This window comes from Chiloscyllium plagiosum, chromosome 9 (genome assembly GCF_004010195.1).
Source record: "Chiloscyllium plagiosum isolate BGI_BamShark_2017 chromosome 9, ASM401019v2, whole genome shotgun sequence".
Taxonomy (NCBI): Eukaryota; Metazoa; Chordata; class Chondrichthyes; order Orectolobiformes; family Hemiscylliidae; genus Chiloscyllium; species Chiloscyllium plagiosum.
The window spans coordinates 65,948,349-65,963,219 of NC_057718.1; the positions used below are offsets into that span (position 1 = coordinate 65,948,349).

Consider the following 14,871-nt stretch of genomic DNA (forward strand, 5'->3'; position numbering starts at 1 on the left):
GAAATATTAATAGATTATAATTAGAATATTATTTCATTGAGCATAATTTGAGTTTTGCCCATTGTAGATATTGGGTGAGTTAGTATGAAGGGTCATGATGTGGAGGTGCTAGTGTTGGACTGGGGTGGGCAATGTTAAAAGTCACACAATGCCAGGTTACAATCCAACAGGTTTATTTGGAAGTGTAAGCTTTTGGAGCGCTGCTTCTTTGTCAGGTAGCTTGTGGGGCAGGATCATATGACATGGAATTTAAAGTAAAAGGTCAAAGTGTCATACAACTGATGCAAAGTATTGAACAAACCTAGATTGCTGTTAAGTCTTTAATCACTTAGAATGGGGATGCAGGTTTTGAGTGATAAATATGTAAATCTCAGAGCTTCTTTCAGGTCACAATCCCAAGATAACGTAAGGTTTTATTTTGGGAAAAAAAGTGGCATCTCAGCCCGTCAATGCATTATGGTGTTAGGTTAGAGTTTGTCTGCATCCTAATCATGAGTCAGACTGGTTCTATTTCCAAAGTAGGAACTTAAAAAATGTCACATGGACTGAGTACCTACAGATTGTGTGCTTTTTGAACAAAATATAATATATCTGCAAATGCAAATTCACCCATGGACTTAAGTGTTTATGTGTGCGGGCGTGTATGAGTAATGCGGACAGACTCTAATTGTACATCTTTAATGCATTGTTTGAGCTGAGATGTCACTTTTTTTCTATAAAACTTTAAGTTATCTTGGGACTGTGCACCAAAACCTTGACAATTTTGGTTTGTTTTCCTTTTGGTAGTTGATATTGTGTCACATTTTTCTGCATATGAACTGCCCCCATCATTTATTGCTCTCTTCGGGCGGGCGAGCGAGCGACACGGGCAGTTGATCAAGTTTTCTCCAAACGTTCAGCAAAATTCAATTACACAGATGACCAAATGGAGTAAGTTAAGCTGTCAAGACGACAAGGGACTGGGTCATGCAGGCTACAGTGTTTGCTGGAAGTGAGACAGGTGTGCCGAGGGTCAGGAGAATGAAGCTGCAGGTCTTTGGTACGGATGTATTGATGGAGGAAAGGGACTGCAAATGAGAGAGTAGTTTTTAATCCTTTCAGCAATGGCATACTCAGCTAGCTTAGAACCAGGAAAACTTGGATCATTGAGTTAAAAATCACACAACATCAGGTTATAGTCCAACAGGTTTAATTGGAAGCGCACTAGCTTTCGGAGTGACACTCCTTCATCAGGTGATTGTCACAACCTGATGTTGTGTGATTTTTAACTTTGTACACCCCAGTCCAACACCGGCATCTCCAAATCGTGGTTCATTGAGGTAATAATAAGCTAAGAGAGGCGAGAGAAAACTTAATGGGCATGAACACTTCCAGTTCAGTCTTAAAACAAAAGTATTCATTACTACAGATGATAATTTGTTTCATCTCAAAGCAGCTCATGTACAGCTCATATTGGAGGTGCATTGACTATGTTAGAAACAAACATGCAACCATTTAGTTGCGACTTCAGCAATCTTGGGAAAGCATGTTTAGAGTATTAGTTTTTTGTATTTAAATGTGTTAGTATTTTTTAAATACACATTTATTACTAAGTTATGCCTGTTGATCTGTACTAATTTGACTACTGTGATATCTAGGAAATTAATGCTGTCCTTTAAGTTTAATATAACTGATTATTAAGGAAATTGATGAATTTATTCTTTTTGCTTTTCTTAATGCTTTTTGTATCCAAGTTACTGATATATCAACACATGCATATGATCATGTTATTATGTATGTTATTACATGACTATGTCACTATTAAAGGAGAGTGGGAATGAGAAAGGAGCCCCTGAAAGCCAAGAAGTAACCATTGAAAAAATCTCAAAAGGATCCTTAAAAAAATTTTTGATCTTTTGAATTGAAGTTCAAAATCAGTCACAATCATAGTAAATGGCAGAACAGGCTTGGCATGTAGTATGTACTACTGCTCCTATTTCTTATATTCCTTCTGGAATCATTCATAATTTGTGATATGCTTTAATTGACTAATCAAATTGTAATATTGTTCTCTTATTGGGTTCAGATTCTATTTTTGATTTAAATCAAAAGAATAACATCATCAAAGACCACATTAATAGTTTCTAGTCAGAGACTTCCTGGTGCTACTACGTTTTGCATTCAGTACTCAATCCATATGATCCAAGTGCTAAATATTTGGTTTCAGGTATGTTTTGATTTCTCTATTTAGTAATTGCACACTGGCTGTAACAAGTATACTTGATTTATAAGGGCTGTTGTGAAACAGCGTTAGTTTCTCTGCCTTAGAACCAGAAGACCTGGGCTCAAGTACAATGTGCTCCACAAGTGTGTCATAGTGTCTTTGAATAGGTTGATTTAAAAATATGTATCCTTGATTGTGCTTTCTCCATATCATGTTCGCATTTGCTGCTGTGCAGTTGTACTTTTCTAATGTTTTCTCTTATTGATTAGGTAAAAATAATTCCTTTTCAATAAAATGCCTGGCACCTGGTGAACTGACTTTCACATATTTCGCATCAGGTTTGAGTATAACGTCCATCGGGCTCTTGATGGCTTGAGTCATGAATCTGATGTTGACTGACGCCCTCTTGCCCAGCTGTGCCGGTAACATCCAACCTGCTCTTTAGCCATCCAGGTCTGGTCAGCCCACTGTCCTGAGCCCTCACCTCTGTCAGCCTGCAGAACCATTGCTGACGGAGGAATCTGTTCCTGAGCAATAGTTCCCTTACAATAGCCACCACTCCTGCAGGGAGAGTACTCTGGTATGACCTGACCATGTCTCAGACTTTGATCAAATCCAAGTAAAAGACAATTCCTGAAGGAAGGACTACTTCATGAACAGGAACTGCATGTTTATAATTGAGGCTGCTCATCTAATGGAAGAAATATGTCATCAGGGTGCATCACTTTGGAAGACATTCAACATAAAGGTACAGGGTCACTACTTGAGCGTGAAGCATGCCAACACCTGTGCCCTTTCCCATATGGGAGATTTGAATCTCCGTTAGAGTGTCTATAGAGGCATTTGTGAAGATTAAATAGAAGTGCAGACTGAAAGTCGATAGCTTTCTAAAAGGCACTGGTGAAGACGAAAAGATCCTTTATATTATTTTGTGGGCAGGATAGAGCAGGTTATATCAGCTCAACAGCTGAAATCTGAGTGAAGAGAATTCCAGGCATAATTTTTGACAGCTTGATTCATATCTCCAGTCAAAGTAAAATCATCAGATCTGTCGATAGGACCTTCAAGGCCCCGAGGCAGGAATTAGGTTTGCCTGTTTGACAATTTCATAATCAGACTAAAAAATGTAGTCGTAAACTCTAAATTTTAAGACATACATGGAAATATTGCTAGAACAGTCCATTTGATAGTTTGAATAACGTGAAGTACAGGAATTGTGAATTTGTTCAATATTACAGTCTGTAGAATTTGCTGGAGTACATAAAGACGTGAGTAAATGAATGAAATTCTGACTAAGTTGACTAGCTTTTACTTAAATCAGGAAAAAAGAATGAGTTAATATATTGAAATAACAACAAAAGACGGAGAGAAAGATGTGCAAGAGGTGTAGGTACCCACATGCTTTATAGGGCTGAAGAAAATGCCCCACGTGGAGAGCTTATGATAAGTTATGATCACTGCCAAATAAAATTGCAGAACAAGGAAAGGAGATCGTCAGAGTTTTCAGAAACAGTAAAAATGTGAGTGGAAAGTGAAAGCATTCAATTAAAACCTGAGAAGATGATAAATGTGTTTGCCACAACAGGCATTGGAACCATAAAAAATGCATGGGATGTCTGGATGTGGCAGTTCCCAGAGAAAAGTAAATCCACCAGGGTGACAAATAAGCTTTGAACCATAAACCTGAATAGAAGCTTGCTACCTTAACATAGAGTATCATCTTGCTGTCACCATTATAGAGAACCACAACCATCACTTTTCATCAATTTGATCCACATCTCTTGAGGTTGATATGACATTACCTGCCAAACTTAAATGTTGGAATGCATAAGATAACTCTGCTAAATAAGGTGCTTCCTACAAGTGACCAAGCGAAAGTAAGACCATGGGTCGCTGATGTGCAGGTCAAAAGGCATGCTAAATATTTGCCTAAGCTATTGAAAGGTCATTTTATACACTGCAGCAATTAGTCAAGAAAATCAGGAATCTCACTAAAAATTGTTGACAGCTGAATATTCAAGATTGTGCATCATTGTGACCAGAACTAGTAAGCAAATGAGAAGGAAGAGAGTCCAGATGCGACCTCCACCTGATCAAGAAAAGATTATTGACAGCAGCAACACCACTAACCAACAAAACAACATATCCAGCAAATGACACAACAGGTGATGTCAAGTAAGATCCCGGAATATCAGAAGCAGTATGTGCAAACTCATCTGGGCATCAAGCTATCTCACCAGTGAGAGTGAAGAGTGCTGTACCTACAAGTTGGAGGCACAACGTTCTAACACTTAAGTAATGCTCTGAATAGTTTTAGAAAAGTTAACACTTTAAGGTGTTCAGTTTAGTTATAAAAATTGACTGTTAGTCTTCAGTTTTGGAAAAAAAATGTTAATCATTTGGAAGAGGTATTGACCCAGATACTCTGTCCCGTCAGGTAATCGTTGGAGCAGCACAGGCTGGGGTTGTGCCGACGCTCTGGAATTCCAGATACTGACTCAGTGACAATTGTCTGGGAAATTAAGATTCCAGTGGATAATTTCCCTGTATCTGGAACTCTCAAAGAATCCATTATAGACAGAGAATTTGTATGGTTTCACTTCTGCGATATTAGTAGTTATCTAATAATTATCTTAAACTAGTGTAGCCATTAAACTGTTGTCCAGCTTATCTCATAACAAAGCCACACTTCCCTTGATCCCTTACACCACCTTCCCACACCTCCAATCTGCTGATCCTGGAACTTGCTATGGGGCACTGACCCACAAAATAATTATCCTCATTCATTGTAAATTATTAGGTTTGTTTATTCTTACTGTTCCTTATCCAGAAATTTTGTAAAGTGCCTTTAATGTAATGAACTTGCTGAGGTGCTTCCAAGGAGCATTATAAAACAATATATTACACAGGTGGTGTTGGATGAAATGATCAGAAACTGAAACCATGGCCAGCAGTGGTAAAGTAATAAAAATTGAGGGTACACAAGGCCAGAATTACAGGGGCACAGATACCTTAGAATGCTGTAGGGCTGGACAGATTACAACAAGCAACATCTCAGCAATTTGTTTTGGTTTTAAAATCCATGTGTTTGCTTGAACAGGGTATAGATGCGTAATAGGGTACTTGGACTTGCTGCAAGTTAGGGCATGGTTGGTGGAGTTTTGGACGATAATTTTATGGAAAGTAAAATGGAAGACATTAGCAAAACGTGCATTGGTGTGGTCCAGTCTAGGGATTACTCAAGTATGATTTGAGGTTTCAGCAGGATGAAAAGTGATGTTTCAGAAGTGAAAGTAGGCAGCCTAAATGAAATCCTGAATAGAAGTTTGGAATCTCATCATAGGATCAGATGTGATATTAAGGCTGCAAATGGACTGGTTTAATTGTAGACTTACCAGGAAGAGGGATGGAATCTGTTGTCTAGCAACTGCAAATGATGACTTAATTTGTCTTGATATTTATATTGGAGGAAATTAATCCTCATTGAAGACTAGATTATCATGGAGGAAGTCTGTTAATTTCAAAACAGTAGAGGTATTATGATCGGTATTGATGAGTAGAGTTAAGTGATGTCACTGTACATGTGAAAAATAATGCTAGGCATTTAGATGATCTCACTGAGGAGCGGCATATAGATGCGAAATAGGAGGCGGCAAAGGACACTAAAGGTAATAATGCAAGAGTAGGAAAAGAAGCTATTATCATTGATTCACTGGTTACACTTCAATTGTCAGACAGGCAGTCATGCTGTGCAGACATGGGCACATGCGCACACACCAAGAATAATAAGCTACTTAAATTTTATGTTGAAGTTTTTTTTGTTTCTTGATTCTCAAATCTTGTCTCTTTTCCTTTTAGTTGTACTCATTGAATGAGTATAAACCACCCATCTCCAGGGCCAAAATGAACCAGGTGACAAAGGCGGCTATCAAGTCTATTAAGGTACATTTTAAAATGAATTTGTCCATTGCACTGCATCAGTTTTAAAGCAAACTTTGAATGAAATGTTTCTGAAATACGGGTATAGATTGCAGCATAATCTGATGTTCACAGTTTCTGTTTAGTTAGTGATTAACTGTAGTCATACTTTAACTGTCATAAATGTGCAGTTATGTTTTTAATTTAGCTTATTTTCTGACTTCAGAAAGTCACCAGTACTAATTTGCATTCCCATCATATGTTACTTCCAATGTCTAAGTTTGCTTTATCAAGACTTGAATTTCTTCAGACCAGTGATGTTCAGCATTATTTTGGTGACATCTATGAATTATCAGTTCAATGAGTTGGGCTTTTAAAGTCTAAAAAACAGTTTAATTTGATATTTTGTAATTAACCTATTGAGAGATGGTATTACACACCACTGGAGCAGGTGGACCTTGAAGCCAGGCCTCATGGCTCAGAGGTAAGGAATCTACCACTGCACCATGAGACACTTCCGCAGCAATATTTAGACTTTAACTTTTCATTGCTGTTTTGCCCTTCTTATTATTTTTTTGAACTTGAGGCTTGAAAAGAGCTGTAGTTCTCTTTGGCCTGACTATTTGGAAAGGACCATTCTTGACCCTTGGGTTATAAGATTCATCCATTATTATTCATGGCTGTGAGCTGTGCAAATCAATAGAAATCATAATTTAAACTTTGTATGTAACTCACAGGCTTTGAACTGAGTTATGGACTCCCCCACCCCAGGGAAAAGACCTTGTCTATTTACCCTATCTATGCCCCTCATGATTTTATAAACCTCGATAAGGTTACCCATCAGCCTCCGACGCTTCAGGAAAAACGGCCCTTGCCTATTCAGCCCCTCCCTTTAGCTCAAACCCTTCAATCCTGACAACATCCTTGTAAACCTTTTCTGAACCCTTTCAAGTTTCACAACATCCTTCCTATAGGAGGGAGACCTGAATTGCACACACTACCAAAAGTGGCCGAACCAATATTTCTGTACAGCGGCAACATGACCTCCCAACTCCTATACTCAATATCGGAACAATAAAGGAAAGCATACCAAACGCCGCCTTCATTATTCTATCTAACTGCAACTGCATTATCAATGAACTATGAACCTGCACTCCAAGGTCTCTTTATTCACCAACACTCCCCAGGACCTTACCATTAAATGTATAACTCCTGCTCTGATTTGCCTTTCCAAAATGCAGCACCTCACATTTATCTAAGTTAAATTCCATCTGCCATTCTCAGCCCAGTGCCCCATCTGATCAAGATACTGTTGTGCTCCGAGGTAGCTTTCTTCACTGTCCACTACACCTCCAATTTTGGCGTCATCTGCAAACTTACTAACTATACTTCCAATGTTCACATCCAAATCATTTATATAAATGAAGAAAAGCTGTGGACCCAGCACCAATCCTTGTGGCACTCTGCTGGTCACAGGCCTCCAGTCTGAAAGGCAACCCTCCATCATCATCGTCTGTCTACTACCTTTGAGCCAGTTCTGTGTCCAAATGGCTAGTTCTCCCTGTATTCCATGAGATCTAACCTTGCTAACCAGCCTACCATGAGGAATCTTGTCAAACGCCTTGCCACATAGAACACGTCCACCGCTTAATCCTCATCGCTCTACTTTGTTACTACTTCATAAAAATCACTCAAGTTCGTGAGACATGATTTCCCACACACACAGCCATACTGACTATCCCTAATCAGTCCTTGCCTTCCCTTGGGATTCCCTCCAACAACTTCCCCACTACCGATGTCAGGCTCACAGGTCTGCATTTCTCTGGCATTTCTTTACTCCCTTTCTTAAATAGTGGCACCACATTAGCCAACCTGCAGTCTTCCAGCACCTCCCCTGTGACTATCGATGATATAAATATCTCAGTAAGGAACCCCGCAATCACTTCCCAACTTCAGAGTTCTAGGTTACACATGATTTAAGGTTCTGGGGATTTATCCACTTTGTGTTTAAAGACGTCCAGTACCATCATCTCTGCAATATGGACATTTTTCAAGATTTCACCATCTATTTCCCACAGTAAACACAGTTGTAAAATACTCGTTTAGTATCTCCCCCATATCCTGCCGTTCCATGCTGCCTTGCTGATCTTTGAGGGGTCCTATTAAGAAGGGCTTATGCCCGAAACGTCGATTCTCCTGTTCCCTGGATGCTGCCTGACCTGCGGCGCTTTTCCAGCAACACATTTTCAGCTCCTATTCTCTCCCGAGCTACCTTTTGTCCTTAACATATTTATAAAATCCATTCGGATTCTCCTTTACCCTGTTTGCCAAAGGTTTCTCATATCCACCTTTTGCCCTTAATTTCCCTCTTAAGTATACTTATACTGCTTTTATATTCTTCTAAGGATTCACTCGATCTCTGCTGTCTATACTTGACATATGCTTCCTTCTTTTTCTTAACCAAACCCTCAATTTCTTTAGTCATCCAATATTCCCTACACCTGTCAGCCTTGCCTTTTACCCTGACAGGAATACACAGTCTCCGGACTCTCATTATCTCATCTTTGAGGCTTCCCATTTTCCAGCCATCCCTTTACCTGCGAATATCTGCCCCCAGTCAACTTTTGAAAGTTCTTGCCTAATACGATCAAAATTGGCCTTCCTCCAATTTGGAACTTTAACTTTTATATCCAGTCCATCCTTTTCTCTCACTATTTTAAAACTAACAGGAACTCATTGAATGTAATATTAAACAAATTTAGCTTGAGTCTTTCATCATTTTGAATGATCATTAGTTTTGGTTCCTTCATATGAAAATCCCAGTCTGAAAGGCAACCCTCCGCCACCACCCTCTGTCTAGTACCTTTGAGCCAGTTCAGTATCCAAATGGCTAGTTTTCCCGATATTCCATGAGATCTAACCTTGCTAACCAGTCTACCATGAGGAACCTTGACTAATACCTTATTGAAGTGCGCCTTACCATATAGAACATGTCCCCCTCTTAGTCCTCATCAATCTACTTTGTTACTTCTTCATAAAAATCACTCAAAATCCCAGAGCTTTTTTAAAGTTACATTCTCAAGATAGCTTTTAACAATACGTGTCATCTCAATTCGGATAATGCATTGAAGGTGTGAAGTTAAAGTCTGTGTCCCAATATTAGGTCAGACTGATTCGATATCTAAAGTGGGATTTACAGAATCTTACATGGATGTATGCAGTTTTTGAGCAAAATAAAATGTACTTCTGCAAATACAAATTCACCCCTCAACTTATGTATGTGTGCATGCATGTCGGTGTCTATTGCAGTGTGTCTGAGAGAGAGTGTGGTCACACACATATATGTCTGAGATTGTTGCAAAATAACCCAAGAATGCAACTTTCTCATTTATTCAAACATCTGAGTAGAGGTGAGGGCCACAAAAAGTAAATATCTGGACATGAAAGCAGCACTAGATAAAATGAATTGAAAAACAAGGTTAAATCTCTAGAGATGCTTTAGAAAGCTTTGAATAAGATATGTGATTACTCTAGGCAGTAATTTATCTCAAAGTTGCATCATCTGTGACTAAATAAGGACACTGAAGATAATAGTGTGTGAAGAGTCAATAGATTTTAACAAGCCCCTGTGTAAGGAATAACTAAGAGAAAGAGGAATTAGTGCATGAGAGAAAACCAGCTAAAAGTAGGAAAAAGGGCAGTGTTTTTCTGTAAGTATTCAAATAAGAAAAAAAATTCAAGTGTTTGCTGGTCCTGTTTGAGGAAATGCATGCAATTGGCAGCTGTATTTTGTATGTCTTTCCATTAGAGGATTTTAAAAAAAAGAGTGTAGCATGGAAACAAACCCTTTGGACCAACCCATCCATGCCGACCAGATATCCGAGCCTGATCTAGTCCCATTTGTCAGTACTTGGCACATCTTCCTCTCTTATTTATATACCCATCCAGATGCCTTTTAAATGTTGCAATTGTACTAGCCTCCACCACTTCCTCTGGCAGCTCATTCCATACATGCACCACCCTCTGTGTGAAAATGTTGCCCCTTAGTTCCCTTTTATATCTTTCCCCTCTTACCTTAAACCTATGCCCTCTAGTTCTGGACTCCCCACGACAGGGAAAAGACCTTGGCTATTTATCCTAACAGATACTTGAAAATCAAGAAGTGAAAGCACAAGAGGGGGTAAAGAAAATCATCATCACCATGGAAAAGGGACAGAGAAATATATTTAACATAAAGACTGTTAGGTCTGGTCATATCCCAGTGTCTTACAAGAAGTAGCTTCAGAGATAGGGGGTGACAGACTTGAAAAATTTATTACATTCTGGAAGAATTCCAGTTGGTGTAAAATAGTAAATGTAATACCTTTATTTAAAAGGGGAAGGAAGGAAAAAGTAGGGAATTATTGGCAAATTAGTTCAACATCTATTGCAAGGAAATGGCTTCAAAAAATTATTAGTGAGGTTGTAACAGTGCAGTTAGAAATTCAAAATCAAATCATGTATTGTCATCAATGATTTTGAGAAACTGAGGTTGTGTTTAATTTATTTGAGTTATTTGCAAGTAACCACAAAGGTGGATGATGGGGAATCTCTAGATGAAGTGTACTTGGATTTTCATAGAGCATTTGATAAGGTGGTGGATCAAAGGTCACTACTCAAAGTAAGACAGCGTTGTAAGTGAGGGGTTGGGGGGGGGAGTCACATAAATGATTCGTTAGCTAATAGGAAACAGGAAGTTAGCTGACAAGGTATTTTTGGTGTTAGCAATCTGTAACTAGCAGAATGTCGTGGATCAGCAATGCTTAGGTTTGCTTGAACGCTCGTTCACGTCATGTGAGTGTCGCTGACTCAGTCAGCATTTATGGCACATCAGTGACTGGCTTAAGAAACTGGTAGTTTCGCACGAGCAGATAGAGTTTACAAGAAAATATAGATTGGTTAAGTGAGCAGGCAAAACATCGGTAGATTTAGCATAATGTGGTAAAATATGAACTTTTTCACTCTGTTAAGATTGTTAGAAAAGTAATAGACGTGAGGAAAATCTTTTTCACCCAAGGAATGGTAGAGGCAAAAGCCTTCATAACATTTTAAGAAGTATTTGCGATGCCAAGGCATGCAAGACTATGGGCCAATTGTTGGAAAGTGGGATTAGAATATTTAGGTTTTGGTTTTTGACTGGACTGGACGTGGTGAGCCTTTCTGTGTGCTGTAGACCTTTATGACCCTGATATGACTGCAGCTTAATGATAGAGGGATTTCTGTGTCCTTTTACCTGAAACACACAAAGTTAGTATGCAGCTACAAAAAGCAATTAGACAAGCCAGTGCAATGTTGTTGTTTATTGGAACATAAGAGCTAGGAGCAGGAGTAGGCCATTTGACCCCTTCGAGCCTGCTGTACCATTCAATAAGATCATGGCTTATTTGTGGATTTAGCTCCACTTAACTGCTCCATAGTAACCCTTAATTTCTTGATTGTTTTAAAAAAATCTATGTTAGTTTTAAAACGTCTATTTAAGTACCGTCAACTACTTTGCTGGGCAGGGAATTCCATGCGTTTACAACCCTCTGGGTGAAGAAGTTCCTTCTCAATTCAATCCTAAATCTACTCCCCTTAATTTTGAGGCTGTGCCCTCTTGTCCTAGTTTCACCTGCTAGTGGAAACATCTGTGTACTTCTATCTTATGAAAAATTATGAAGGAATAGATGTTTCTATAAGATATTCCCCCCCCCAATTCTTCTAGATTCTAATGAATATAATCCCAGTCGACTCAGTCTCTTCTCATAAACCAACCTCCTCAACCAAGGGGATTGGACCATAAAAGTAGTCATGTTTCTTTGCAGCTGAGCAAGACCCTAGTGAGACTACATCTGGAGAACATTGTACAATTTTGGTTTCCTTGAAATTAGTGGAGAGACTGACTCATTTGGGTCATAAGGAAGTCTCTGAAATTCATTTTGAGTTATTTGAAGACTTGTTCATATAAAGGGCTTTGTAAATTGGAGATTCAATGATTAGTGAATACCTGCTGGATGTTTAAGGCTAATCTTTGATGTCAAGTTCTTAAACTATTCAGTCTGAAGGAAAATTACTTGTAAATGATCATGTAACCATGTAATTGAGCAGTACAGCTGACTGCAGATTTCAAAGAATTATCAAGACAGTTAATGTAAACAGAACAAGTTCTCTGCTGAAAATGTGTTGCTGGAAAAACACAGCAGGCCAGGCAGCATCCAAGGAGCAGGAGAATCGACGTTTCGGGCATAAGCCCGTCTTCAGGAATGAGGAAGGTGTGCCAAGCAGGCTAAGATAAAAGGTAGGGAGGAGGGGCTTGGGGGAGGGGCGTTGGGAATGCGATAGGTGGACTAAGAGGGACAGGACCATGTCGAGGTAGGCAGAGATGAGTTCGGGGGGCAGGAGCAGGCTGAGACAATGGGTCAGCTGGGGCAGTCAGATTTGTGGATTTTGGACAGGAGGTAGAAACGGGCAGTGCGGGGTTGTGGGACTATGAGGTTGGAGGCGGTGGATGGGAGATCCCCTGAGGTGATGAGGTTATGGATGGTCTGGGAGATGATAGTTTGGTGGTGGGAGATGGGGTCATGGTCAAGGGGGCAGTAGAAGGAGGTGTCCGCGAGCTGGCGTTTAGCCTCAGTAATGTAAAGATCGGTGCGCCAAACTACCACCGCTCCTCCCTTGTCTGCTGGTTTGATAGTTAGGTTGGGGTTGGAGCGGAGGGAGTGGAGGGCTGCACGTTGCGAGGGTGAGAAGTTGGAGTCGGTATGAGGGATGGACAGGTTGAGGCAGTTAATGTCGTGGCGGCAGATGGCTATGAAGAGATCGAGGGCGGGTAAGAGGCCAGCACGGGGTGCCAGGTGGATGGGGTGTGTTGGAGGCGGGAGAAGGGGTCGTCAGAGGGTGGGCGAGAATCCTGGTTGAAGAAGTAGACGCGGAGGCAAAGGCGGCGGAAGAATTGTTCGATGTCTCGCCTCATGTTGAACCCGTTAATCCGGGAGCGTAGGGGGGATGAAGGTGAGGCCTCTGCTGAGGTCTGATCTTTCATCCTCAGAGAGGGGGTGGTCCGGAGGGATGGTGAAAATACGGCAGGGCTAGGAGCTAGGACCTGGTGTCGGGCTGGAGCTGGGAGTGGGGGCGGGGTTGGGTGTGGGGGCGGAGATCGGCGTGGAGGCGAAGATGCATGCGGCGTGGTCGTTGTGCAGGTGAGTGACGTCACTGGGGGCGGAAGTAGATGTGGCAACGGCAACACCGGGGGCGGAAGTGGCTGTGGCGACGGCAGTAACGATGTTGTTCCCGGTGGCTGTGGACCAGCGGAGGCTGCGAATTTGTCGGCGATGGTCTTCCTGGCGATTGTGGAGGCGGTTGTCTGGGCAGCGATTGTGGAGGCTGCATGGCATTGCTGAGGCTAAACGCCAGCTCGCGGACACCTCCTCCTGCCCCCTTGACCATGACCCCACTGCCCCCTTGACCATGACCCCACCTCCCACCACCAAACCATCATCTCCCAGACCATCCATAACCTCATCACCTCAGGGGATCTCCCATCCACCGCCTCCAACCTCATAGTCCCACAACCCCGCACCGCCCGTTTCGACCTCCTGTCCAAAATCCACAAACCTGACTACCCCGGCCGACCCATTGTCTCAGCCTGCTCCTGCCCCACCGAACTCATCTCTGCATACCTCGACACCTTCGTCAAAGAACTCCCCACCTACATTCGGGACACCACCCACACCCTCCACCTCCTCCATGATTTTCGCTTCCCCGGCCCCCGACGCTTTATCTTCACCATGGATATCCAGTCCCTATACACCTCCATCCCCCATCACGAAGGCCTCAAAGCCCATCACGAAGGCCTCAAAGCCCTCCGCTTCTTCCTTTCCCGCCGAACCAACCAGTACCCTTCCAGTGACACCCTCCTTCGACTGACTGAACTGGTCCTCACTTCTCTTTCCAATCCTCCCACTTCCTCCAAACCAACGGAGTAGCCATTGGCACCCAGCTTTTGCCTGCCTCTTCGTCGGTTATGTGGAACAGTCCATCTTCCGCAGCTACACTGGCACCACCCCCCACTTTCTCCTCCGATACATCGATGACTGTATTGGCACTACCTCATGCTCCCATGAGGAGGTTGAACAGTTCATCCACTTTACTAACACCTTCCACGCTGACCTCAAATTTACCTGGACCGTTTCAGACTCCTCCCTCCCCTTCCTAGACCTCCCCATTTCTATCTTGGGCGACTGACTCAACACGGACATTTACTACAAACCGACCGACTCCCACAGCTACCTAGATTACACCTCCTCCCACCCTGCCACCTATAAAAACGCCATCCCATATTCCCAATTCCTTCGCCTCTGCCACATCTGCTCCCAGGAGGACCAATTCCAATACCGAACAACCCTCCTTCAAAGACCGCAATTTCTCCTCAGACGTGGTTGACGATGCTCTCCACCGCATCTCCTCCATTTCCCGCTCCTCTGCCCTTGAACCTCGCCCCTCCAATCGCCACCAGGACAGAACCCCACTGGTCCTCACCTACCACTCCACCAACCTCCATATACATCATATCATCCTTCGTCATTTCCGCCACCTCCAAACAGACCCCATCACCAAGGGTATATTTCCCTCCCCTCCCCTATCAGCGTTCCGGAAAGATCACTCCCTCCGCAACTCCCTCGTCAGGTCCACACCCCCCACCAACCCAACCTCCACTCCCAGCACCTTCCCCT

At 42.0% G+C, this 14,871-nt stretch overlaps 1 protein-coding gene across 5 annotated transcripts in view; it reads left to right on the forward strand.

Moving 5' to 3' along the window:
- scaf8 (SR-related CTD-associated factor 8) overlaps positions 1-14,871 on the forward strand; it is a 285,205-nt gene that overhangs the window by 21,773 nt on the left and 248,561 nt on the right. For all 5 annotated transcript variants that reach the window (XR_006312546.1, XR_006312547.1, XM_043696128.1 and 2 more), the window contains exon 2: positions 6,062-6,145. Coding sequence is in view for 3 of the 5 variants with exons in the window: in XM_043696128.1 (XP_043552063.1) it covers positions 6,062-6,145 (84 nt within the window). In the remaining 2 variants the exon portion in view is untranslated. The remainder of the gene's footprint in view (positions 1-6,061; positions 6,146-14,871) is intronic.